We start from the raw sequence: 24,327 nt of genomic DNA on the forward strand, positions 1-24,327 counted from the left end.
CAGGGAATGAAGAGTTAGTGTTTAATGGGTACAGAGTTCTAGTTTTGCAAGATGAGAAGAGTGATGGAGACGGATGGTGGTGTTGGTTGCACAAGAGTGTCAGTGTACTTAACGCCATTGAACTGTACACTTAAAAATGGTTCAGCTGGTAAAATTTTTTCCCACTTTATTGAGATATCATTGACATATAACATCGTGTAAGTTTAAGGTGTACGATGTGATGGTTTGATACACATCTATATTGTGAAATTAAGCTGGTAAATTTTAATGTGTATTTTACCATAATTGAAAAAAAAACCAACCCAGAACATCTTTTGCTCCACTTTTTTTATCTACTTCCTGACTGATGTAGCTTCCCTTAGTCTCCATTCTGAATAAGCAGTTGCTTGCTGTCCCTAACCAGGCCCGCAGAAGGCAGGTATGCTCTTGAGTTCCTTCACATCCCCCCAGTGCTGACCTGACAAACACAGCTCTACAATCCTGCCTTCCTTACAGCCTCACTGCTCCTGCCTTGGTCTGGGTTTCATTTCTTGAGGACGACTGCTTCTTCAGTGTACCCTATAGATTGCATCCCCAAAATTCAAATTGTACTGCTTCTGTAGAATGCCTAGCCTTTGCACCTGCACTTCTCTTTGCCAGGAGTGAGTGCCTTTTCTCCTTTCTTTGACAAACAAATTTATACAAACATGATCTGCCCACAAAAATGGACTCAAAATGGATCCTAGACTCAATGTAAGAGTTAAAATTATAAAACATTTAAACAAGAAAACATAGGACTAAATGTTCCAGATCTCAGATGCAGTAGAGATTTCTTAGATATGCCATCAAAAGTCCAAGTGATAAAAGGAAACATTAAGGCAACCTACTGAGTGGGAGAAAATATTTGCAAATCGTGTATCTGGTAAGGGGTTAATATCCAAAATAAGGAACTCATACAACTCAACAAAAAATAACAAACAATCCAATTTAAAAATGGGCAGAGGATCTGAGTAGACGTTTTTCCACAGAAGACATGCTGTTGGCCAACAGGTATGTGAAAAGATGTTCAGCTTCACTAATCATCAGGGAAATGCAAATCAAAACCACCATGAAATATCACCTCACACCTGTCAGAATGGCTATTATCAAAAAGACAAGAAATAACAAGCGTTGGCGAGGATGTGGACAAAAGGGAACCCTTGTGCACTGTTGGTGGGAATGTAAATTGGTTCAGCCACTATGCAAAACAGTATGGAGGTTCCTCAAAAAATTAAAAATACAGCTACCATATGATCCAGCAATTCCACTTCTGGGTATATATCTGAAGAAAACGAAAACACTAACTTGGAAAGATATCCGCTCCCCCATGTTCATTGCAGCATTATTTACAATAGCTAAGACATGAAAGTAACTAAGGTCCATCCACGGATGAATGGACAAAGAATATGTGTTACATGTATACAATGGGAGATTATTCAGTCGTAAAAAAGGAGGAAATCTTGCCATTTGCAATAACATGGATGGACCTTGAGGGCATTAAGCTAAGTGAAAAGTCAGACAGAGAAAGACAAATACCTTATGGTTTCACTTATATGTATAATCTAAAAAAACAAGAAAACCCCAAAAACCTGAACCTCAAACTCATAGATACAGAGAACAGATTGGTAGTTGCCAGAGGTGAGGGGTAGGGGGGCGGTGGGTGAAATTGGTGAAGGCAGTCAAAAAGTACAAACTTCCGGTTATAAAATAAGTCTTGGGGATGTAATGTACAGCATGGTGACTATAGTTAATAATACTGTATTGTATATTTGAAAGTTGCTAGGAGAATGTATCTTAAAAGTTATCATCACAAGACAAAAAATTTGTTAACTACATATGGTTATGGGTGTTAACTAGACTTTTTGTGGTATTTTCATTTCACAATATATACGAATATCGAATCATTATGTTGTACACCTGAAACTAATACAATGTTATATGTCAATTATATGTCAATAAGAAAAAGAAAAGAAAACATTGATAATTTGGACTTCATCAAAATTTAAAACTGTAGTTCTTTGAAGTAGTGTTAAGAAAATGAAAGCCCGGGCTGGCCCCGTGGCTTAGTGGTTACATGCGCGCGCTTTGCTACTGGCGGCCCGGGTTCGGATCCCGGGCGCGCACCGACGCACCGCTTCTCCGGCCATGCTGAGGCCGTGTCCCACATACAGCAACTAGAAGGATGTGCAGCTATGACAGACAACTATCTACTGGGGCTTTGGGGGAAAAATAAATAAATAAAATTAAAAAAAGAAAATGAAAGCCCACAGGCAAGGAGAAATTATTTGTAAAGCGTATAACTGACAAAGGACTTTTATCTAGACAAGATAAAGAATTCTTACAACTTAATAATAAGAAGAAAAACAAATTTAAAAAATATTGGCAAGGATTCTGAATAGGACCTTTCTCGAAAGAAGGTATATGATCTATGAAGGGCCAATAAGCAAAAGAAAAGGCAGTCAACATCATTAGTCATTGGGGAAATGAAAATTAAAACCACAATGAGATATCATTTCATACCTAGTAGGATGGCTATAATGAAAAAAGAAAGAAAATAGCAGGCGTTTGCAAGGATGTGGAGGAATTGGAACCCTCACCCCTTGCTGGAGTGACTGTGAACTGATGCAGCTACCTTGGAAAAACAGCTTGGCAGTTTCTTATGTTAGTCACCATATGACCCAGCAATTCCACTCCTAGGTGTATACCCGAGAGAAATGAAAATGTTTTTGTCCGCAAAAGACTTGTCCGTGAATGTTCGTAGCAGCACTACTCATAATATCCCAAAAGTGGAAATAACCCAAATGTTCACTAACTGGTAAATGCATGGACAAACTGGTTTATCCATACAAGGTAATAAATATTTGGCACTAAAAAGAAATGAAGCACTGACACATGCTACAACATAGATGCACCTCAAAAATACTGTGCTAATTAAAAGAAGCCAGGCACAAAATAGTACACATTGTATGGTTTCATTTGTGTGAAATGTCTAAAATAGACAAATCTATAGAGACAGAAAGTAGATTAGTGGTTGCCTAGGGTGATAGAATGTGAACAGAGAATCACTACAAATGGGAACATGGTTTATTTGGGGGATAAGGCATATATTCTAAAATTAGACTGTGGTGAGCTTTGTAAATTTTACTAAAAAATTGTTTTTGTATCCTTAAAACAAGTGGATTTTTTGGTATATAATTTGTACCTTTACACTAAAGCTGTTAAAAAATAGATCTTGTTTGGCAGGGTAATATTGAAACATGGAAATAAATTTTAAATATATTCTTAACTTAAACATCAGATATGTAAAGGTGGCTCAGTTTCTGTTAACAAGTATTTGTCTTTGGCTACATACACATGGGTGTGTACACACACACACACACACACACACACACATCCCCACTCATCCTAGAATAGACGAGCACCTGAAAGGCTATGCATCAGATCAGAAACAAGGGTGACTTTTGATTGATTTTAATTTTCACCTTTTAGCTCATTTTCTAATTTTTTGAGACTCTGTTATATGCTAATGAGGTAGAATTGCTCTCATTATTGGCCTATCTTCTGCCTGGTGTTTCCTTTCCTCCTCCCATGTACAAACCATCATGATGACCCTATCATTTATGTTCACAGCCGTTCTCCCTATGTGGTGTCTGTGTCCAAATTTCCCCTTTCTGTAAGGACACTAATCATATTAGACACTACAGTGTCTTATTTCTCTTTGAATCCCTTCTCCTGTGTATCGGCAATGGCATTTCATAGATCATCAGTAACGTTTGTTGGATAAATATGTGAAAAAGTAACAAAAGATGGGAAAGTTTGCACCTTGCAGTCCAGATTGAGGTCACCCATGGGGCTACTCCCATGTAAGAACCGGTGGGGTGAACCTCCACAACACACGCACAGACACACAGACTCAGCCATCACTAAACCTAGGGAATGCGTGTTGAGTTGCACGTTGGTTCTTGCTTCACGTGCCATGCTCAGAGGGAATACAGATGATAACAGCATTGACCTCACTGTACATGAGGGAATCAGAAGACACCACAGGGAGAAAAGTGCTCCTGCTCCAGCTGAAGACCGCCCCTTGGCTGGTGCCCACAACTTCTGTTTCCAGAGTTGCTCTAATAAGGGACTCTGTTCTTGAGGATTTAGGTGGCTTGGTGCATGTGCTCCAAATGGGCAGTCCATCTCTGATTGCTCCTTGTCCATTTGCATTATTTGCTCTTCTGTTTTCCAGCACCCATGACCCTGTGGCTATATTTCAGCAATTATATATTGACTATCTCTTGTAACCCAGGATGAGTGCATGGGGCGTTCATGAACAAGTAGATCCCAGTTACTTGGTAAACTGTTATATATGGCCTGCAATGTTTCAGAGAATCCTGAAATCTTAGTAGTATTGCTGGTCATCAAGGACAACCTCCTTATTCTAGGTGAGGACCTGACTGCTTCCACAGTGGAGGAGAGAGTTCAAGAAGGCTCATGGTGGACGTGTCACTTGAGGGTTCTTTACAGAGTGTCAGGACAGAGTGGGAAAGCCTTGTAAGATGGAGAAAACATAAGGAGGGCTAACTGTGGAGAGGAGCAGGGCGAGATAGAGGGAATCCGACAGACTGGCCATGTCGGTGCCGTAGAGAAATCAACCAACTACAAAGCTAGCATGAGCCAGCCAGTGTTTATAGTTCATCTGATGGGCAGGGAAAACCCTTGCTTGAGAATAGCCAGATTTCCACTCAGAAAATGATGTGCCCAGTGTCAGATTATTTGCAGGTATAGAACAGGTCACCCTGGCCGGATCCACCTGTCAGAGCCCTGGAATCATAGAGTGAGGGGTGCGGGGAAGTGCGGGCATGAAGGACTGGAGCTGCGGGGTCTGGCTGGGACCAGGGGCACATCGGGGACTCCTCAGGAGAGGGGAGCCTGCAGCTAAGCTCAGACATGCTGAGCTTGTGCTGCCTCGGATGCAAACCCAGAGTGAGGCGGGGCTGACCAGCAAGGACCAGAGATTGTTCTAACAAGTGGGCGAGGTGAGCTGGCCTGAGGCAGGGGGAGGCGGTATGCTGCACTGCCTGGGGCTGGGGAGACCAGGGCACAGGCCAAGCCGGGGTAGAGGAAACAAAGGAAAAGATGGATGGACCTTTGAAAGATTTTGATGGGAGGAAAGATGGGCCTTGGACAGAGAGTCTAAATGAAAATGTCACATGTCTTATGAACTGAATCCATAACATATGTTTCCTTTATAAGCTTAGTGAGGCAAATATAATAAATAAACGAATAGAAAATGATGAATAAATGAATACGAGGACTGAATGACTGAGTCCATGAATAAATGAATTTATTTAATAAACCCCTGTCCATTGACTAACTGCTGATCATTCTTGCAAATATTTAAAAATTACATACTGTTACAGCTACATATTACTGTTCTGGTGTGTGTGTGGGGGGGGTGGGTGTATACACATATATGCAGACAGATAGGTAGGTAGGTAGATAGATACAGATATAGGATAGATAGCAGCTAGACTATTTTGTAGTGTGAGACAATAATTCCAAGTGTCCTTCATGTTTCTCACTCCTTTGCTGGCTCTCTCAGGAACCACACAGCTAGGATTCAGCCACTGTACAGCTCTGATAGATACATTTTCAAATGATAGACACAGCTTATAGACACGTTTTTCCTTCCCATGAGTTTGGAATTGTATATGTGTATGTACACATATATGTGTGTGTGCATGTGTATATTCCCCGTTCTTTATTCTTGATGCCATTTCATTACTGCAGCACACTCTGCAGCTGTGTGTGCGTCTTGCTGTCAGCTGTCCCCTATCAGCCAGGGAAGCTGTATTGCACCTGGCAGTGGCCCAGCCATGAACTAGTTTTGTAGGCTGGTGTGACTGGGAAATGATCGCCCGCCCCTTGTCACGTCGAGTGTGGTTCACAGGCTGTGCTGATGAAACTGACCAGAAGCAGATGGGAGCTTCCTCACCGGTCCAGGGGCTTCAGTCATGGACAGTTGAGAGGCAAAATGTAATTCTCGGAACCTTAGTTCTGACCACGAGTTTGTATTTCACAGGACATGCTGACCCTGTACTCCAGTGTCCTTGTTTTTTGGTGTAATCTTTGAACCTCAGCAGTGCCAGGCACTTCCCTTTCCTCCTTCCTTACTCTCTTACCCTCTCCTGGCCAGTGTCAGAGGGAAGACATCCCTGAGAAGCAAGGTCGCTGGAGTGGCTCTGTCAAGCCTGATCCACAGAACCTCCCAACATTTGCTTCAGCTCTGGGAAGTCACCGTGTGCACAGACCAAGTTCCAGACATTGTTTCTCTGGCTCCTGTCTTGCACTGGAAGGCCATCAGATTGCCACAAGTAGTTATTCATAAAGGCAAATTTGATAACAGGCTATAGGGGCTGAGAAGTAAGTCTAAGGATCTTTTATAGATGTCTGTGGCTCACAGTACCGTTCTGTTTAACTTTGTGCAAATGGCCTCTTTAGGACATGGGGTTGAATTTTGAGTCAGAGTGTAGCAAGAGACAACCAAAGCAGGATTGTAGCTTCTGTAACATCACACCCTATACATTTTAAGTGACAACAGTTTCACAGTTTTAGAGGTGAGTGTAAAGCAAGTGAATCGTGACTGATTAAATTGCCAGCTGTTAATTATATTGCCGTTTATAAATTATAAACTGTAATTTTGATTAACACAGCAGCTAATTAATTGACATCTTTGGTTATGTCACAACTGAATCTGGCATGCACAATTCCAAACTCATGGAAAGGGAAAAATATATCTATAAGCTATGTAATCGGGGCACAGTGGCCAAATCCTAGCTGTGCGGTTCCTGAGAGAGCCTGCAAAGGAGTGAGAAACATAAAGGACACAGAATTATTCTCACACTAAAAATACTCTCTGCTTTCCAGCATTAGACAAGTCACATATGGAAAAACTGTATTTTAATATCCAACATTACTCGCAAAATCAGGAAGATGTACAATTAACATGATAGTTGATGTTCTAACCAGCGCCTTGGTGAATAGGGACCTTTGCTACTTTAAATCACTTTCTGGATGCTACATAAAAGTTTGCTTTCAGTGGCGAGGGCTGGCTTGGTGGGTCCACAGCTCTGCATCATGACTGCTTTGAACTCATTAGAATATGAATAGTGTCAGGTAATATGTTAAAGGTTAACAGGACTACAACTGTCAGCCAAGGGAGTGCACTTCCTTTCTTAAAACAATGCTCATCCTTTTGAATACTTCAATATTTCTTGTTTATTTATCAACTTCCAAAGAAAAATCTGGGCATTTTAACAATCACAATCATCCTTTCACGACTCCTGTTGGCACCATAGTCATTTCACCTTCTCTTCATGAGTCCTAAATCTTCCGTGTGCATATATGATATTCATGCAGAAGCACTGAAAGGGAATAATTAGAAACATCTGTTTACATTTACCAGAAGCAGATATTAGAGGAATTAAAATAAGCGTAACCATCACGCAGTAGCTTAAAGAAACTGAATATATGAGAATGTCTGAATACCATGAGAGGGCTGAATTTCTATATAAATACACCAGTATATGAATACACTTTATGATATAAAAAGATCCTTCATGAGATGATATAAATAGCAAAGCACAGTTAACATATACTGAATAAGTATTCTGAAATATTCATTTCTATTCTTAATTTACTGAACAGCTCGTCAGTTTGGCGTTTGAAGGTAACAGCACATGCTGGGTTGATTGCCACAGTTATTTATAGCATCAGGACCTGGAAGGAGGCAGGACATCCGTGCTCTGAGGCAGTCCGCAGACACCTGTGCTGCAGCGCCCTCTGAAATCTGTGGTACCAGAGCCCTGACCCGTGTCTTCCTGTTGTCATGTCAGCTGTTGCTATGGAGTTGATGGCTTTTGTTCAGATCTGCTTGAAGTGGTTTGCAGCAAGACTGTATTGGCATCCATTAGAATCTGAGAAGTGAGCGGGAAGTTTGTGTTCTTGGAACTCGCCCAGCACATACTCTCCTCTCCATAGCAGCGCATGGTGGGAGCTGTCTACATGCCTGGGTTTTGGTACATACGTGCATCCTCTCTAAATATAGACCATTGATGCTAGGAAATAGAGCTTCCTGATTTTAACGAAGTTAAAAGGTTCTGTATAATTTCAAGTCAAACTAGTGATCAGAATATGAGCTCCTCGTGTCAAGACTAATTACATGTAAAAATAAGAATCGCAAACGGAGCTTTTAAAAAATACCAGTGCTGGGCCTTACCTCTGGCAATTCCGATCCAGGGCAGCTGGGGTGGCCCCTGGAATTGGACTATTGGACTCAGGAATAAGGAAAGAGAGAATAAAGATGACAAAGGCACTACCAAGCAGAGCTGATAAGAGAGCACGTGGGCACAGACTGAGTGCTCCAAGGGACACCTGGCCTGCAGATAAAAATGGGAAGGCATTGGCTAAGATTCTGTTACACACGTTAAGAATGAATGAGATCACCTGGAAGAGAGGAAGAAGGAGGAAGGGAGCAGAGGCAAGCCTGAAGCAATGGATCATTGAGAAGAGATGGGAGGAGCCAGGAGCCCTGAGCGGAACAGCCAGTGGAGTAGAAAGGCCAGAAGAGTGAGTGTCTCCAGAATGAGCTTTCAGCCGTGCTGCAAGCTGCCTAGATATTGAGCCAGATGAGGACAAAAGAGTGTCCTTTAGAGGTCATTGGGTGACCTTGCTGGGACCAGGCTGGAGATGGAAGCAAGCCTCAGGTGGATTGATGAGGGGATGGGGACTTGTGTCCAGCAATATGGTTGAGTAGAAATTCTAAAGTGCTCTCAGTATAAAACCATTAGAAATGGTGAACAAATCATAATAAGCATCATTTAAATGTATCACTTAATACACAGGAAAATAAGAGAAAACCCCAGGAGCCACAAAGGGTCATTTGCCTGGTGTAACCAAGTGTCTTGGTGTTAATGGCCAGGCAGAAGTCAGAGACTAGACTAAGGAACTCCACAACACAGAGAGTTAAAATTGAGTCTTCATAGAGTTGGCACACTCAGGGGCTACACAGCCATTGAAAGGGTGTTCTAGAAAAAAATCCCCCAGCCATCAAAGGGAGATGATAAGGAAATGTGTCTGTCTTACCTGGGCTTTAGGGGACATGGAAAACTTCTGCCCTGAGAATTTGTATCACTTGCCTGTACTAATCTGGATTTGTAGTTTGACTTTAAACTGCAGAGAAATTTTCATTGGCAATGATCCAAGATTATCAAGGAACCTAGAACACTGGGTGAAAGCACGTGCACAACTTTTATGAAGGGACATGCCGGCAACCCAGGTTACATACACCTTTTGCTCACAGTTCAGCAAATGTTTATAAAACTCCTATTGTGTGCTAGGCACTGTTCTAGCACTGTGCTGGGAAGACATGAGTACAGGCGAAAGTTCCTGTACTCATGCAGCTTACATTCTAGCATGGGAGAAGGGAAATAAACAGAAGAGACAAAGGCAATAAATAAATATATCATCTAGAATATGATCAGGGTTAACAGGATGCAAGGGGGCAGGGGATGAAGGTTGCCATTGTTGAGAAAGGCTCATTGAAAAGGTGAATTTGAGTAAAGACGTGACTAAGTTGAGAAAGTCAGCCAGAAGGTTATTTAGGGAAGGAGAGTTCCAGGCAGAAGGAACAGCTAATGCAAAGGGCCCAAGGTAGGAGAATGTCTGGGTTATTTGAGGAACAACATAGAGGGTGTAATTGCTGAAATGAAGTTAGCAAAGGGGACAGTAGCAGGAGATGAGGTCAGACAGGTGGTAAGTGGGCCGAGCATGTCTACTTGGGCTTTACTTTTTCAGTAAAATGAGCCACTGTATGGTTTTGAACACAGGAGCAAATAATCTGACTTAAATTGTTAAAATTCTCTCTGGATGCTGTGTTGAGAACAGGACCGTGGGAGAAGACGAGTGCAAGCAATCAGTTAGGAGGCTGCTACAGTACAGAGGGGGAGAAAGGTGGTGTTTGACCGGGTGGTAACCATAGCAGTGATGAGAAGTGGCCGAACCACAGTCTGTTTTTAATGTGGAGTCAACAGAATTTCATATGGATTGACATAGAATGTGAGAGAAGAGAGGAGCAAAAAATGATTTGAGAGTTTGAGTTGAGTAACTGTAAGGATAGCATACCATCAAGTGAATTGGGAAGACTCTAAGTGGATTTGTTTTAAGGGTAAGATTAGCAGTTCAATCTGCATGTGTTTGAGTTGATTCTGGTGTCTGATTTAAAAATTGGGATGGAGATAAAATTTGGGAATTCTCAGCATATAGATAGAATATAAAGCCATGAAGCTAGAAGCGATCACTAAGAAAGTGAGTGCAGATAGAGAAGAGAAGGGACCGAGGTTGGGTTGAGTGAAAGAATAGATGGTGGGACGGAATGAGTCCTGGGGTGCTCTAGCATTAAGAAGAAAAGGAAGAACTGGAGGGAGCAAAGAAGATGGACCAGTTGGGTAGGAGAAAAAGCAAAAAAATGTGGGTCAAGAACAGTGATGGGTCTGAGATTTTACCCACAGTTTCATGGATGCTGGAAGAAGACACAAATCTCATGGTGGATCAGATACAAAAGATGGTATACCACTCACAGCTAGGGCCAGCTACATAATTTGTGGGCCCCAGTGCATAATGAAAGTACAGGGTCCTTTGTTCAGAAAGCAAGGATGAAGTGTCATTCTTCTCCTATCTAAAGGTTAGCACTTGTGTTTCTCCCTCCTTGGGCACTGTGCTTGATCAAATGTGTGAAAACCTGCATCGTGATTTCTTTCTGGCTACTTAGACTTTGATTACAGTATCCCAGAGGATAGGACTGTTTCATGTAATTCCATTCAGAGATTTCCATCCAAATATTTCTGCTGAAAGTTATAACAATTCAGAAAAAAACAACAACTATCAAACCAATATTTTTCGGTTGTATGACGTGTAATATCGTTAATATTGTGATTTGTCTGATATCAATAACCTAACCAGTTCTGGGTAGAGACTAGAAGTAGACATAATCTCAGAAATGAATGGGCTTGTGTCTAAAAATAGCTTATCTTCTTAGAAACTGAAAATACTTTAAAATGTGTGGCATCACTAATCCACATGATTTGTCTTTGAAAAGAGGAAATCCACTGTTAAATCCTGATATAGAAGCACATATATAAAATCAAAGAGCATTTGAATTCTCACAGTATAAGTGTATAGGAGGGGTTCTTGGTTTAAAATGGAAATATTCATCCTTTATTTTATGATAAATAAATGTCCTTCTTTCTGTTGAAGCATTTTTTTTTGCCTTGTCTGCTCTCTTGAAGGTATACAGAGAGAAGTAATTTTAAGTGATATTCAGGTCAGCAAATCTAATAATGTGAACTCTCTGGTAACCCAAGAGATGACCATCACTATTTAAGGACGTAGAATTCTAAACCTCATGGTTGTCTGCAGGCACCATGCTCAAGCAAGGGGAAAGCACAGAGGCTTGATAAATGCCATATGATCAGAATGTGGACAAATCACTCACAAGTATCCAAGTATAACATTCTCACTCAACCAAACCAAAAACAGAGGCTATATACCAACCTCTTCCTTCTCTATCATCCTGCATCCAACATCCATTCATGTACTTTGGTTGTTCATGTAGTTTTCAAATATAGAGGAATTGAGGGCGCCTTGCACAAGCAATATGGCTGTTTTTCACAGCCAGTTCTTGGAGTATCTTTGGATGGATAACATATTTAGGAGTCTTTGGATCCCATTTTGGAAGCCTATTAATCAAAGATAGTTGCTGGAAAATAAAGCTATGTATCTGATTATACATATACACAGAAACACACACATATGTTGCAGATTGTATATATATATATATATATAATTTCCAGAACAGTCTGGTGTCTTTAGTGAGTATTATTCAGATAAATAGTCATTAAAAATAAAGGAGAATATACAATGACTCCCCAGTTTACAAGTACATTCCAAAAGCTCATTCATACCGTGATTATGCTGAGTTGGAACATCTGTTCCAGAGTGTGAGACATCTGATCATCTTGTATATTCTTCTATTTAGCTCTTAATATATCTGAGGTCTGGTGCTGGATCAGCCTACTCTAGACACCACTGGTAAGTGTTCTTCTAGGATGCAATTTGGGAGTCCAGGAGTTCATCTCTAATCCGTTGTCAGTGGGACATTAGTGGAAACACTCCTAGCCCTCATGCTGGTGCTGCTGACTCATGCTCCAGTTCTAGATATGGAAGGTATATAGGAAACTGGATCAATGGAACCCAGTGACTGGGTTGGATGAATGGATGTTGGATGCAGGATGATAGAGAAGGAAGAGGTTGGTATATAGCCTCTGTTTTTGGTTTGGTTGAGTGAGTGAGTAGATGATGGTACAGAAGGGGGAACAGATTTGGGTAGAAATGAGTTAATTTTAGACATATTGAGCTTTGGTTGCATGTAGGGCATCTGGATGGAAAGTTTCAGAGGCAGTTGGATCCATCCATGGAAATATCAGGAAAGTACAATGGTCCAGAGACACTGATGGAGGAACAAAGACCTGGAGGCTGGAGTCAGGAATAGGAAAGGAGGGGGTACTCCTCTCTCCTGGCTCCTTGGTGCCAGTTTGGGAGCATAAGTGACTTCTGCTAAAAAAAGACTATAGTAGGTCCACCAATTTACAAGTAAAGGAGACTGTGGAGGGGACGCTTAGTGAAAATGTTCTTTGTACAGAGAGGTCAATATACTATAAAATGGAGTCTTCCTCATTTTAAAATGGGGAGACATGGGTGAGAGGCGAGCCCTGGAGCACCTGAAGGTCAGGTTAGCCACAGCATGTCATGCCTAGCAGGATGGCTGGTTTTTGTTTTATTTTTCTTATTGCTATCCCCATTTTACAAATTTGTATTTAATTTTTTTGTGTGTGTGTGAGGAAGATCAGCCCTGAGCTAACATCCATGCTAATCCTCCTTTTGCTGAGGAAGACTGGCACTGAGCTAACATCTATTGCCAATCCTCCTCCTTTTTTTCCCTTTTTCTCCCCAAGGCCCCAGTAGATAGTTGTACGTCATAGTTGCACATCCTTCTAGTTGCTGTATGTGGGACGCTGCCTCAGCATGGCCAGACAAGCGGTGCATCGGTGCATGCCCGGGATCTGAACCCGGGCCGCCAGCAGTGGAGCGCGCACATTTACCCACTAAGCCACGGGGCCGGCCCCTGTATTTAATTTTAATTTGTAATTTCAAAATATTTCACAGCAGAGGGGCTGGCTGGTGACGTAGTGGTTAAGTTTGCGCGCTCTGCTTTGGCAGCCCAGGGTTCACAGACCCAGATCCCTGGCGTGGACCTATGCACCACTTATCAAGCTATGCTGTGGTGGTGTCCCATATAAAGTAGAGGAAGATAGGCACGGATGTTAGCCTAGGGTCACTCTTCCTCAGCAAAAAAGAGGAGGGTTGGCAATGGATGTTAGCTCAGGGCTAATCTTCCTCAAAAAAAAAAAAATTTTTCACAGCAAAAAAAATGTTTTATGAAAAATCTAGTGACCTTGTACATTTCAGGGAAAAGGTTGTGCCTGTTGCATTTGGACACTGAGTAGGAGACAGAACTTGGGATTTTAGAGGCAAAGAGTGAAGCCGGGTTCAGAGGGTGCTGAGAATTCTACACTCAAGTATTAGGCTGAGTCTTTTTTACCGGCATCTTAGGATAATAGAGCACACTTTCCTTGCAGTTTGGTGTGTACTTGAGCAATGGTCTGGGGGTCCAACTGTTAACGAGGATCATTTTTTATCGGGTGCTGGGGGGCTTCTTTCAAGGGTGACTGGCCCTGCTCTAGGATGAGAGAAGAGAAGGCAGAGTTTTCTGAATGTTGGTTATGAGTCAAGCACTATGTTAAGTATCGTTACCCCAATTAATTGTTAGAGAACTTTTGTAAAATGGGCATTTTTAGTTTCATTTTTCCACAAGAGCTTGCTGAGTCTTTGAGTGATTAGATAACTTTCTCAGGTAAGGTACAGGGCAAGGAAGCCAACCCGGTGGCCTGAGGCATGCTGCTCCACCACCATGTGCGAACCAGCCCCTGCGGGAGAGTTGACTTAGCCAAGGGCACCTCTCTTACATTTTCCTGGTTCTTGTTGGCTTAGGTTGAAGTCTCCATTTCTTCTGAGACTACATTTTTTTTTTTTTTGTCCTTTGAATGTAGGTCAGTACAATCATTTTGCTTTTCAAACTGATTGGACTCCAGAAAAGTATCTATGGTATCTTTTCATACATGACAAGAAAAACATATTTTCAAAATAATGTATATCTCGTGACAATTTTTTAGATGGCTTTAGAGGACTGAGGAACTTGTAACTATTTTCGTCAGCCCTTCCAGATTTCAGAGGTGACTGGTTCATCTTCTGAATACATTTAGCATTTAGGTGGATGAATAAAAATGCAGACTTTGAGCCTTTCGGCAAGTATAACGGCACTAAGCAGACCAGAAAATCTCAGCAAGCTTCCTCCCCATTCACACGCAGCTTCCTCTCCTGCCAGCCCCAGACTTAGCAGATATTCCTTAAGTATACACTTCGTTTTCATCATTGTACACTTCTTGACTCCTCTTGTATGCCCTTCGCCATGCTAAGTACTTCCGAGTCTGTGGCAGGCAGTCTTTCCAGATAGGGTCAGTGGGCCTAGGACTGTGAAATGGCTCACCCACATTTGTCCAGCCAACAGGAGGCAGACCTGAGACTTGGGCATGTTTGATTCCAAAGCTCCTTCTCTTATTCATTGTAATTTTTTTGCTTCAATTTTATGTTTGCCCCCAAGATTGTCAGCTACTTAAAGGTACAAATGATATCTTCCTTATCTCTGTGTCCCCAGCATCCAGCACGGTTCTTGGCCTATGGTAGACACACAGTGAATGCAAGAAGCAAGAGAGAGGGAGGAAGAGAGGGGAAAAGAGAGAGGTGGGTTGTGCTTTCTTGTGAAAGATCACCATATGGATTCAACAAATGGAAACCTAGATATCTTCGAAGTCTGTTGTGGGAGGAGAGATGGATGCAATGTTGGATACTCATTTTTAGGCCATTAAAAGGAATGGATTAGAGATGCTAAGATTCTCCCAGCCTAATCTTAGTTGCAGAAACACCTGCAAAGGAAGCCTCCACCACCTAGGGCTTATGTAAGCTCCTCAGAACAATTTTCCATCTTCCCTGACCTGAGAACAACTTACCTATGAGGTTTTGTATCATAAGCTTGCTGAACCAGATGCAAATGCAGGTGTCCTGTGGCTTTCACAGCTGTGGTTAAATATTGAAATTTAGTTTGGAGATTGCATGTCTTTCTCAGGGTTAGTAGATTGTTTCTTCATTTCCTGTGCTGAGGAAATATAGTCAATTACTGAATTGCAGAATAATGAGCAGTATTTCCACTTGCAAATATGTATTCTTGTCATTTTAATGTGATAAATGCCGGAGATTTCCACAAGCAGGAAGAAACTTTGTTGTTTATTTCTTATTGCAATTCATTTGAGCTGCTTGACTTATACACCTAAAAGATGGGCTGAGGTTTTATTTTGTTATTACTGCTGCTGTTGGTATATTCTCAGGAGATTTTGAAAGGATAGTCACCTATGTATAAATGCTTGCCAGGTGAATGGCTCCTATTCAAGAATGCTTGCTCCCTGGCCCCTGCAGCTGGGGTTTCTCCTAGAGCTGTGAGTGCTAGCAACCTTTCCTAGGCCCCCAGACCACCCACCCACCATTGCATCTTCCTGCCCACCCACTGCTGCCTCAGCCCACTGGCTCCAAACCACGGGACCCTGGACTGGGCTGGTGTCTTAGGAACTCTGGCTTCTGACCTTTGCATGAAATGGAGTTTTGTAATCTGGGGTAAAACCTAACAATCCTGGTGTCATATTTTTTTCCATCAAAAAAATTATTCAAATTCTAAACAGATGACTTTCAACCTTGTGAAACGCCAGCCAATAATATCTGCCCTCATTTTGTGAAGGCAATGTGAAGCATGTGGGAATATGCATCTCAGTGGACTTTAGTGTTTCGTGCTGATTGGTCTAATACACACATAACACAGAGAGAGAGAGAGTGGAGAGGGCCCATGACTTCATTAGATTATCAGAGGGCTTTGTGATCTCTAAAAGAAACCCAGAGGGCTAAATAGCCTTTTAATTAAATGGTTTTGTTTGTAAGATTCTTTTTAAGAGAAACTCTTTGCTTTGAATACAATTCTTACTTCAATATTTCTTCATGCCAATCCTAAATTTGTCATAAACCTTTTATAAGTCAGAGAGAGAGAGAGTCAAGACAATTCAAAATCTAATGATTTTGATAAGCTACCATAGCTCAAACCAACTACAATTAAATAACTTACATTTATGTATTACACCCCAGAGAGTTCCAGTTCTCAGCAGACTGGATAATTCTGGATGAGGATATACTTGGGTTTTCCTCCTCACTGCCTGTCCTCTCTCTACTGAATCCTGTATCCCGGGGCTACAGTGTCCACCGGAATCTGTCACAGTATAACCCAGAGATGCTGGAGGTTTTCCTTGTATGGACAACCATCTCAGATACAGATGATCCTGGGAGAGCAGAGGCCCAGAGAGTCTCAGCAGGTGTCCTGGGTCCAGGTCCGCACACACACCTCAGGCCATTTGTGACTGGAGATGGAACAGCACTGAGTCTCCACTACTGGAAACGTGGCCGGGCTAACCCAGGGGCCCAAGGATAATTGCTCTCCATAGGTTTCCAGCCTCCTTCCCTGGGGAGGACTTAGAGGCGGACTCCTGAGTGAAAGGAGCAGCTGAGGTGGTAGTGGGTGCTGGCAGCTGAGAGGGCTGAGGCCCAGGAAATCAATGCCTTTACTTAGGATCTCTGAAGTACCTAGTGCCAGCGCCATTCCAGGGTTGGATCTGCACCTAAACCAGAAGCCAAACATTCTCCAGGCGCCCAGGGCTGTCGAGATGCCTGCTGACACAATGGATGTGAGTCAGTACTTGTGCACATGCACCCAATGTGTGAATTAATTAATTTGTAGGAGGGATATTTTATAAATCCCCTAAGTACTGCAAACTCTCACTCAAACCGCAGTCTTCCACAATCAAGTGATAATCAAATTAGCACCAGAAGGAGCTTTCTGAAGAATTTTGGGCAGTGTTAGGAGTGGAGCTTCTCTCTCTCAATCTGTGGGGGCCCCACCCACAGCAGAGGAGATTCTGCTTTCCTGGACACAGGGGCTGTCACTGCAGCCCCACTGGCAGCTTATTTCTATAGCCCTTGATGTCTAGGCGGGTACCCTCTCCTCCTCCTGCCGACACGTTCTGTCTAGATGTGCTGATAGAGATGGTTGTGCCACAGCCTGGAATCAGTGCCAGGGAGAGCCTGCCTCTGCCTAGTGTGTGCTCATCTGATTAAGCTCACCCTCCAGGGCCAGGTTCCTGCTCCTCCCAGACTCCCGCTCCTCTCCACACTTGATCCTCTCTGAGCCTGGCTACTCCACGATGCCTGGCTGCTCCGTAGGCCTCGCTGCTCCCTGATGTCTGCTTCTCCTTGCACTCAGCTCCTCCCTACTTCTTGCCCCACCTGCCTCAGCCCCCGTCCTGCCAAATATCTCTCCAGGAGCTTTAGTCTCCCCTGCAAAGGGCAGAGATGGGAAGGGAGGCGACTATCACGACTTTCTCTCACCCTCGTGGAGGCCCTTGGTGTCTTAGAGAATTGTGTGCCTGGTGTACCTGAAAATTCCTCCCTGTACCTAGGTGGATCATGCCCCTAGAGCAGAAAAGATGAAAGTCAGGGTCACAGTGAGCTCAGCAAAGGCCCAAGGAGTTGAGACGCTATTGCTCGCCATCGCCATCAAACGACTCGCCACTACGGCTGGGTTCTAATCCCCATGACCCTCAGAGCCCCCGAAAGTCCTTCATTTGAGAAGTGCCATTTCAGGGCCTCTGCCATGTCCCCTTTCCCTCCCTCAGCTGCACCAGGTTTGGGGGTGACCGCCCCAGGAAGCAGGCAAGGAAGGCCTCTGACAGTCCTGTGGAGCCACGCCCTTCTCTGCCTCTTCCTTCCGTGTGCAGTCTGGGGGCTGGCAAAAGAGTGGGGTTCACCAACCACATTGGTGGAGGAGTGGGCTGGTTCTGTGAACAGTATCTGCTAGCTGTCTCATTTTGGTGTCTGCTGCCACCTACCCAGCCCCTTAGCCACCAGCAGGAGCTCCAACAGCACAGGGAGGCCTGCTGGGCTGTTCTTTGAGAGGCTCCACCCCTCTCAGCCGTGTCTTATCTCCCTGCTCTTTTTCATACCGACAAGTTTCCACGCAGACATCACCTGAGCCCACCTGGAGCCTTACTATTAAAGACCAAAAGCTTAATTCTCCATGTCCATCTCATGTTCCAAGAGGAGTCCAGGGTCCCCTGCTCTCCACTCCTAGTCCACTGCTACCGAGATCTCTGTGAATTCCTGGAGCTTTTACAGCCTCAGAGGCTCTTCGTTTTCTGAGACTGGCTCAAAATTCCAACTCCAGCAGACTCTCCATCCCACACAAATTGCCTCTCCTCGTGGCTGTGGTCTTTGGCCACATCATTCCAAATGTGAAAACCAGCAACTTGTCTAGGATCCCCTAAGAAAACAAACTTTCATAAGGCATCTGTCAACACAGTAGCTATGCTAAATGTCTGCAAGGGGGGGGCCTTTGGTGGTGCCAGAGTTCTTATTACTTCTCCTCAAAAATTACCTTACCTTACATAACCTGATTCTCCACTCTCCAAGGTGGCTTTGCAGATCATCCCCCCTTAAGCTCATTTCACTGTGGTATTCAGAACCTCTAGCTCCCTGTCCCTCAGAGCTTGAGGTTGAGAGCCCCGCCCTGGAGGGAGGCAGCTCCAGCTTCAAATCCCACTTCCCACGGTTACTGGTGTTTAATGGAGCGTGTGTGTGTGGGGGGGCAAATTACTTGAGCTCTCTAAGCTTTTCTTCATGGTTTGGGGATAATAATGAGAATACTAATAATCCCTGCTTTATATTTAAATGAGACGATACTAGCATGAGGCCTGGCACATGCTGAGGGATCAGAACATGCAAACCGCTGCTGCTGTTATTGTGCACGGTGCTCGCCACTGCACATCCCCAGAGTCAGCACCATTGGCTCCCTGAGCAGTGAAATCTTCCATTAGCTGCCCCCCAGCTGCACAGGAGAGCAGAGGAAGGCTCGCGCCTGTCTTCCATCCCCTTCCTTTGTCTGCTGGTCTCTGCAGGGGAAAGAAGTAGATACTGACTAGTGGCCCATTGATGTCATGAAGCTGTTGCTGTAGAAGGCACAGCTGATGCGGCAGGTTTGGATTTAAATTGTACTATTTTTTCTCCCTCTGTTACCTAAGCTCTCTCCCCACCCCAATCTACTTAAGTCACCTCAGCAAACACCCAAGACCAAAATGGAGAGATGCTGATAATAATATAGAGAGTAGCACAACCCACAACGAGACCCTGTCCAAGCTTTCAGACTGAGTGACAGCTGGGTTCCCAGGGAGAACAGACACATTCCCCCCATTCTCATGGCAACCCATGTGAGTGCCAGTTGGAGGGGAGATGGGAGAAGAGTGCTAGACTTCACGACTCAGGCATGGGATGCGGGCTTGGAAACCAAAGAAAGAAACAAATGGAACTCTGCTATTTCAATAGGAATGTAATTTGGAGGGTGATATTCAAATTGAAAATCCTTAGCTGCTACCGCTGATTTATTTCCATCTTGTTATGCCACCAGAACTTTACATGTTTCAGTTAAAATTCATCACTTACATTAATCAAAGTTAATGATAATGCAGGGGGTGTGATTATGGACTTTGCGGAGCCATTCACATCCTGAGGTTCTACAACAAACCTAATATCTGTGAACTTTTCAGGACTTGCCTGACCAGCACCCCTTTTTCTCCTCTTCGTCCTTATCACCCAGCAGCAAGCACTCTCCACTCATCATCCCTCTTACCCATTGAACTCACCATTGCAAAACTGATCTTCACACACGGCTCTGTGTTTACAGTATAGGTTTTATTATTATTGAGATATGGCAAGGCTAACAAATCAGGACACAGCTGCCATTGAAAAGATGGTTTGTTACTTACAGATCCCAAGAGGAGGGGGCGTGCCATGCCACGTGGAGGGGTGCAAACGTGGGAGCACCAGGGTCTGTCATAGGAAGAGAAAGGACCAACTGCGGGCATGAGATTTTAATGTGGTTTCCATGGGAAGGAATGGTGAGCCAGGATAAGCAGGCTTAGGATCAGCTGCTTTGAATTATTAGAGTGGAACCTGGGGCCTAGACTGTCCCTAGCTGCTTGGTGCCTGGACATGGGGTGAGGTACTAGCCTGAAGTGTGAGAGCCCAACAAAGAAGGCCACTGGGGGTGTGGGCTGTGGATTGGTTGGTTTGCATTTGAAAAGCACGATCTAGAACTTGGCAGAGTTGTTTGCTCTCTCTAAGAATTGGCTACTCCTGGAGGGAGAGAGGGCAGTCCGTCCAAGGTCAGCCAGGGCCCAGGCGTTAAAGCATGAGAAAACAGAAGATAGAAGACATGGTTGATACATTTGGTTATGTCACTCAATACTTGGAAACCTTCAGTGGCTTTCATTGGCTGTACAGCTGCCACTCAAGTTTCTCCACCTCTGGTCACCGCACGGGGTCTAATCTTGCCCACCACTCTGTAGTTTTGTCCACTTGCACCCTCAGTTCCAGCAAAACTGCACTCCTCAGGGTTTCCCATCAACATAGTAAAAGCAGCATCCTCCTGTGATGGTTCATGCCCCCTACCTGATATCTAGCTAACCAAGGCCTTTCTTCAATGCCGCCGGCTCTGTGAGAATCTTTAGTAGGTGGTGGTAGGAGGGTGGGTTACACAGGTAAAACTAGGCACAGAGCTCTACCCGTGGAAGTACCTGGGAAAAAATTCCTGTGTTTCTTCTCTTCCACTCAAATGCTACCTTTCCTTCAAGTAGCAGATAAAACTTCTGTAAGACTCCCTAGCCCATTTGAATTTTCTTGCTTCCTCCTCTCTTCTGACTTTTTATGGGCTTTACAGCTTAAAACTTATATTGTTTATAGTTGTGTAGTGTGTATTGGTTTTGTCAACTCCTTGCCTGTGAGCAACTGGAAACAAGCATCCAGGTGTGCTGTTTGTCATTGCAGAGGCCTCTGCACCTCAGTGCTCTTGAGAGCAGTAATAAACAGGTGTTGTTGGATTAGCAAGCACTGAGAACCGCCCTGTGAGGCAGCAAAGTGAACATCGGTTGGGATGTCAGAAGACCTGTGTCTAGGATGGATTCTTCAACTGCTTTGCCATCCTGCCTCTACTGCCCACAAAGCGAGGGGGTTTGCAGACAGGATCTGCAAGTGTGTGAACTCAGAAGCCCTAGTGTATAACAGCAGTGAATTTTCGTTCCCTGGTTGGAGAGTTTACCTGCTTGTGTTTGCATTTTCAGCTTGGATACTTCCATGGTGGGGTTCAGGATGTGCCACGAATGTTACCACATTTTTAGACTTGATCATTCTAGACTTGAACAGTGATTGCCAAAAAGAATAAAAATTAAAAAAAATGGAATTTCCATGCTTAGCCTCTGATTTGTCTTTTTTCCACTTTCTTAGGGTGCTAACTACTTTGCAAACAAAAACAAAATGAAAACCATAGGGTCATCTGCCTAGATATTTGCTTATTTTGTTGGCAAGCCTTTGGGAGCTGCACTGTGGCCCATCTCTCCCTGCTCCCACATCTGGCTTTACTCCAGGCTCCCATTTTCCCCAGAGGAATATGTCATCTCAAGGTGATGATATTGCGCTGTTAGTGTAGAAATGGCTGTGGCCATCTGGAAGACAAAGAAGATGCGACAGAGAAGGCATAGAGACTTCATGTAGGTCGTTGGGTCTCCAGTGGATGTTTCTGGAAGGTTTGTATTTACAGCCTCATGGAGGGCAGTAGGAGAGGAAAGTGGCTTATGTTCCAGAGAGAAAGTTTGTAGAGAGAGCTCTTTTGTCGTGGGTGGTTAAGGCACATGTCTGCTTGGTGGGTGATGGAGGACCCAGGGGAGAACTCAGGTACCATGCCAGCACCTGATTTTTTAATGATATTTTCTTTTTGCCTTTATTTCTATGTGGTTATATCTTAAATGCTAATTTGTCTAGTCTGGTTCTCACCTAAATAAAACAGGATATATATACCTGACATACACCTATTAAACCTGGTATTTGCACTTATAAGAAAGCAACCACTACTTCCTACTCTCCCTGAAAATGATATCCATTTCCTGGATTCCAGCCTGAATTTGGCCAGTTGTAGAGGAAATATGCCTGTGGCTGAGCACAAACTAATTTTTTTCTTTTCTTTTTTTCCCTCAGGATTACACCTTAACCATGTATTTTCAACAATATTGGAGAGATAAAAGGCTCGCCTATTCTGGGATCCCTCTCAACCTTACTCTTGACAATCGAGTGGCTGACCAGCTATGGGTGCCTGACACATATTTCTTAAATGACAAAAAGTCATTTGTGCATGGAGTGACAGTGAAAAACCGCATGATCCGCCTTCACCCTGATGGGACAGTGCTGTACGGGCTCAGGTCTGTCTGCCTCTTCAGGACCAATTTTGCAGTTGCATGGCGCATTGGCATTGAATTTCTCACTTGAGATGATTATAGGAAGTGAGGCTATGTCCTTAGATTAATTAGGAAACGTTCATGAAACGCTTTGAGCTTTGCAGGAAAAAAAATCTAACAAATACAAGATTTGGGGCATTACTGTTGCTATAAATAGTCCTCGAGCAAGTGAAAAACAGCCTCCTTGGATTGATTTTATATAATTGGGCTGCCATATCTGAGAACACAGATTCCGTAAGGATGGATATCACATATCATAGCCACAAAGGCCTATAATTAATATTGCCCTGATGCTGCAGAGGCTTTCAATGAAGTTTTCCCAAAGCTGTTTGCAGAGTCGGAGGAAACGTCTGTTATGCCAATATAGAGTGTAGTCTCCATGGAGCTTTATGAGGTGGTGCCACCAATATTTATGGGAATGACTAAATGTGAGGCTTCCTGATGAGACTCATCTGTCATCAGGTCTCATAATGAAATCACTTGAATCAGCAAACCAGGCTGCTGTCTCGAATCCTGGGGAAGCCTTGGGCTTCCCTGGTGCCCCGCAAACTGCCAGACCTTCCCATGATGTTCCACCGCTACTGGTGGTTAATTATTGTGAATATCACCCTTGCTAAATGGTACTCTTAAAAATATTCTGTCTCTTGCATTGATTTTGCACTGATTTTTGTTTTGTTTTAGAGTGTGTGTGTGTGTTGTGTGTGTGCATCTTTCTTTATCTCCAGTGCCCTTGAGGCCTTCTAGGGTGGGCCCCAGTTTTGAGTGGGACATAGGTAGTTATCTTGGAGAAAAGATTTATCTCAAAATGTTGAGAGCTCATAGCCTTTTAACTAAGACTCCAAAAGATCTAAGTGAAATCATAACAATATATATTGAAATCCACACCACTGTGACTTTTAGTGCTCTAAGATGAGTAAAGGGAATTATTTAGCGTTGACTTAAATAGAAAACGTTGAGTAACTTTCTCTAAACAAGGGTGTATACAATCGGAGTCAGAATTTTAGCAAAATCAGACTTTTTTTAACTATAAGAGAAAAAAGGTGGCACGTCTTAACCAAGCCATGATGTTACTAGAAAATAAGTCTAGATTGAAGTTTTAGGGGGGTGTTTTCAGTATTTTATATTTTTGCTGGAAATGAGAGGTGTGGTTGTAAAGTTCTGGAGGTTCTGATGAGTACATATCAGTTGTACAAAAGATTATCTAGAAATCTTGTGAGCATAAAATGAGGAGTCATGTCCTTCATTTACCTGCTCCCCCCTAAAAAAACTGGATAGAAGAAACTGTGTGTGTGTGTGTGTGTGTGTGTGTATGTGTGTGTGTGTAGTGGGGAGAGAGCAAAAAGAAGCAAATATCAATAAAAATTAAGCTAGGCATTCTTGGCTTTTTAAACAAAAGTTGCTCTTTGAATTCTATTTTTATTTTTGCATTCTTTATTTTCTTACCAGACGCAGAGTAGGTTAGTATGTTTCTGTTAAATGCAAAGAGCTTTAACTCTGTTAGAATAGTGTCATAGTCTTTTTGGGCTACTATAACAAAATACCACAGCCTGGGTGGTTTTTGAACAATAGATTTTATTTGTCACAGTTCTGGAGACTGGAAGTGCAGGATCAAGGTGCTGGCAGATTCAGTGTCTGATGGGGGCCCACTTCTTGGTTC

At 43.3% G+C, this 24,327-nt stretch overlaps 1 protein-coding gene across 1 annotated transcript in view; it reads left to right on the forward strand.

The window, feature by feature from the left end:
* The window catches only part of GABRB3 (gamma-aminobutyric acid type A receptor subunit beta3), a 203,505-nt gene that overhangs the window by 122,264 nt on the left and 56,914 nt on the right, over window positions 1-24,327 (forward strand). The window contains 1 exon segment of the mRNA XM_004421910.3: window positions 22,414-22,634. Coding sequence (XP_004421967.2) covers window positions 22,414-22,634 — 221 coding nt within the window.

The sequence above is a fragment of the Ceratotherium simum genome, chromosome 3, assembly GCF_057802395.1.
Source record: "Ceratotherium simum simum isolate JZ-2026a chromosome 3, ASM5780239v1, whole genome shotgun sequence".
NCBI classification, from domain to species: Eukaryota; Metazoa; Chordata; class Mammalia; order Perissodactyla; family Rhinocerotidae; genus Ceratotherium; species Ceratotherium simum.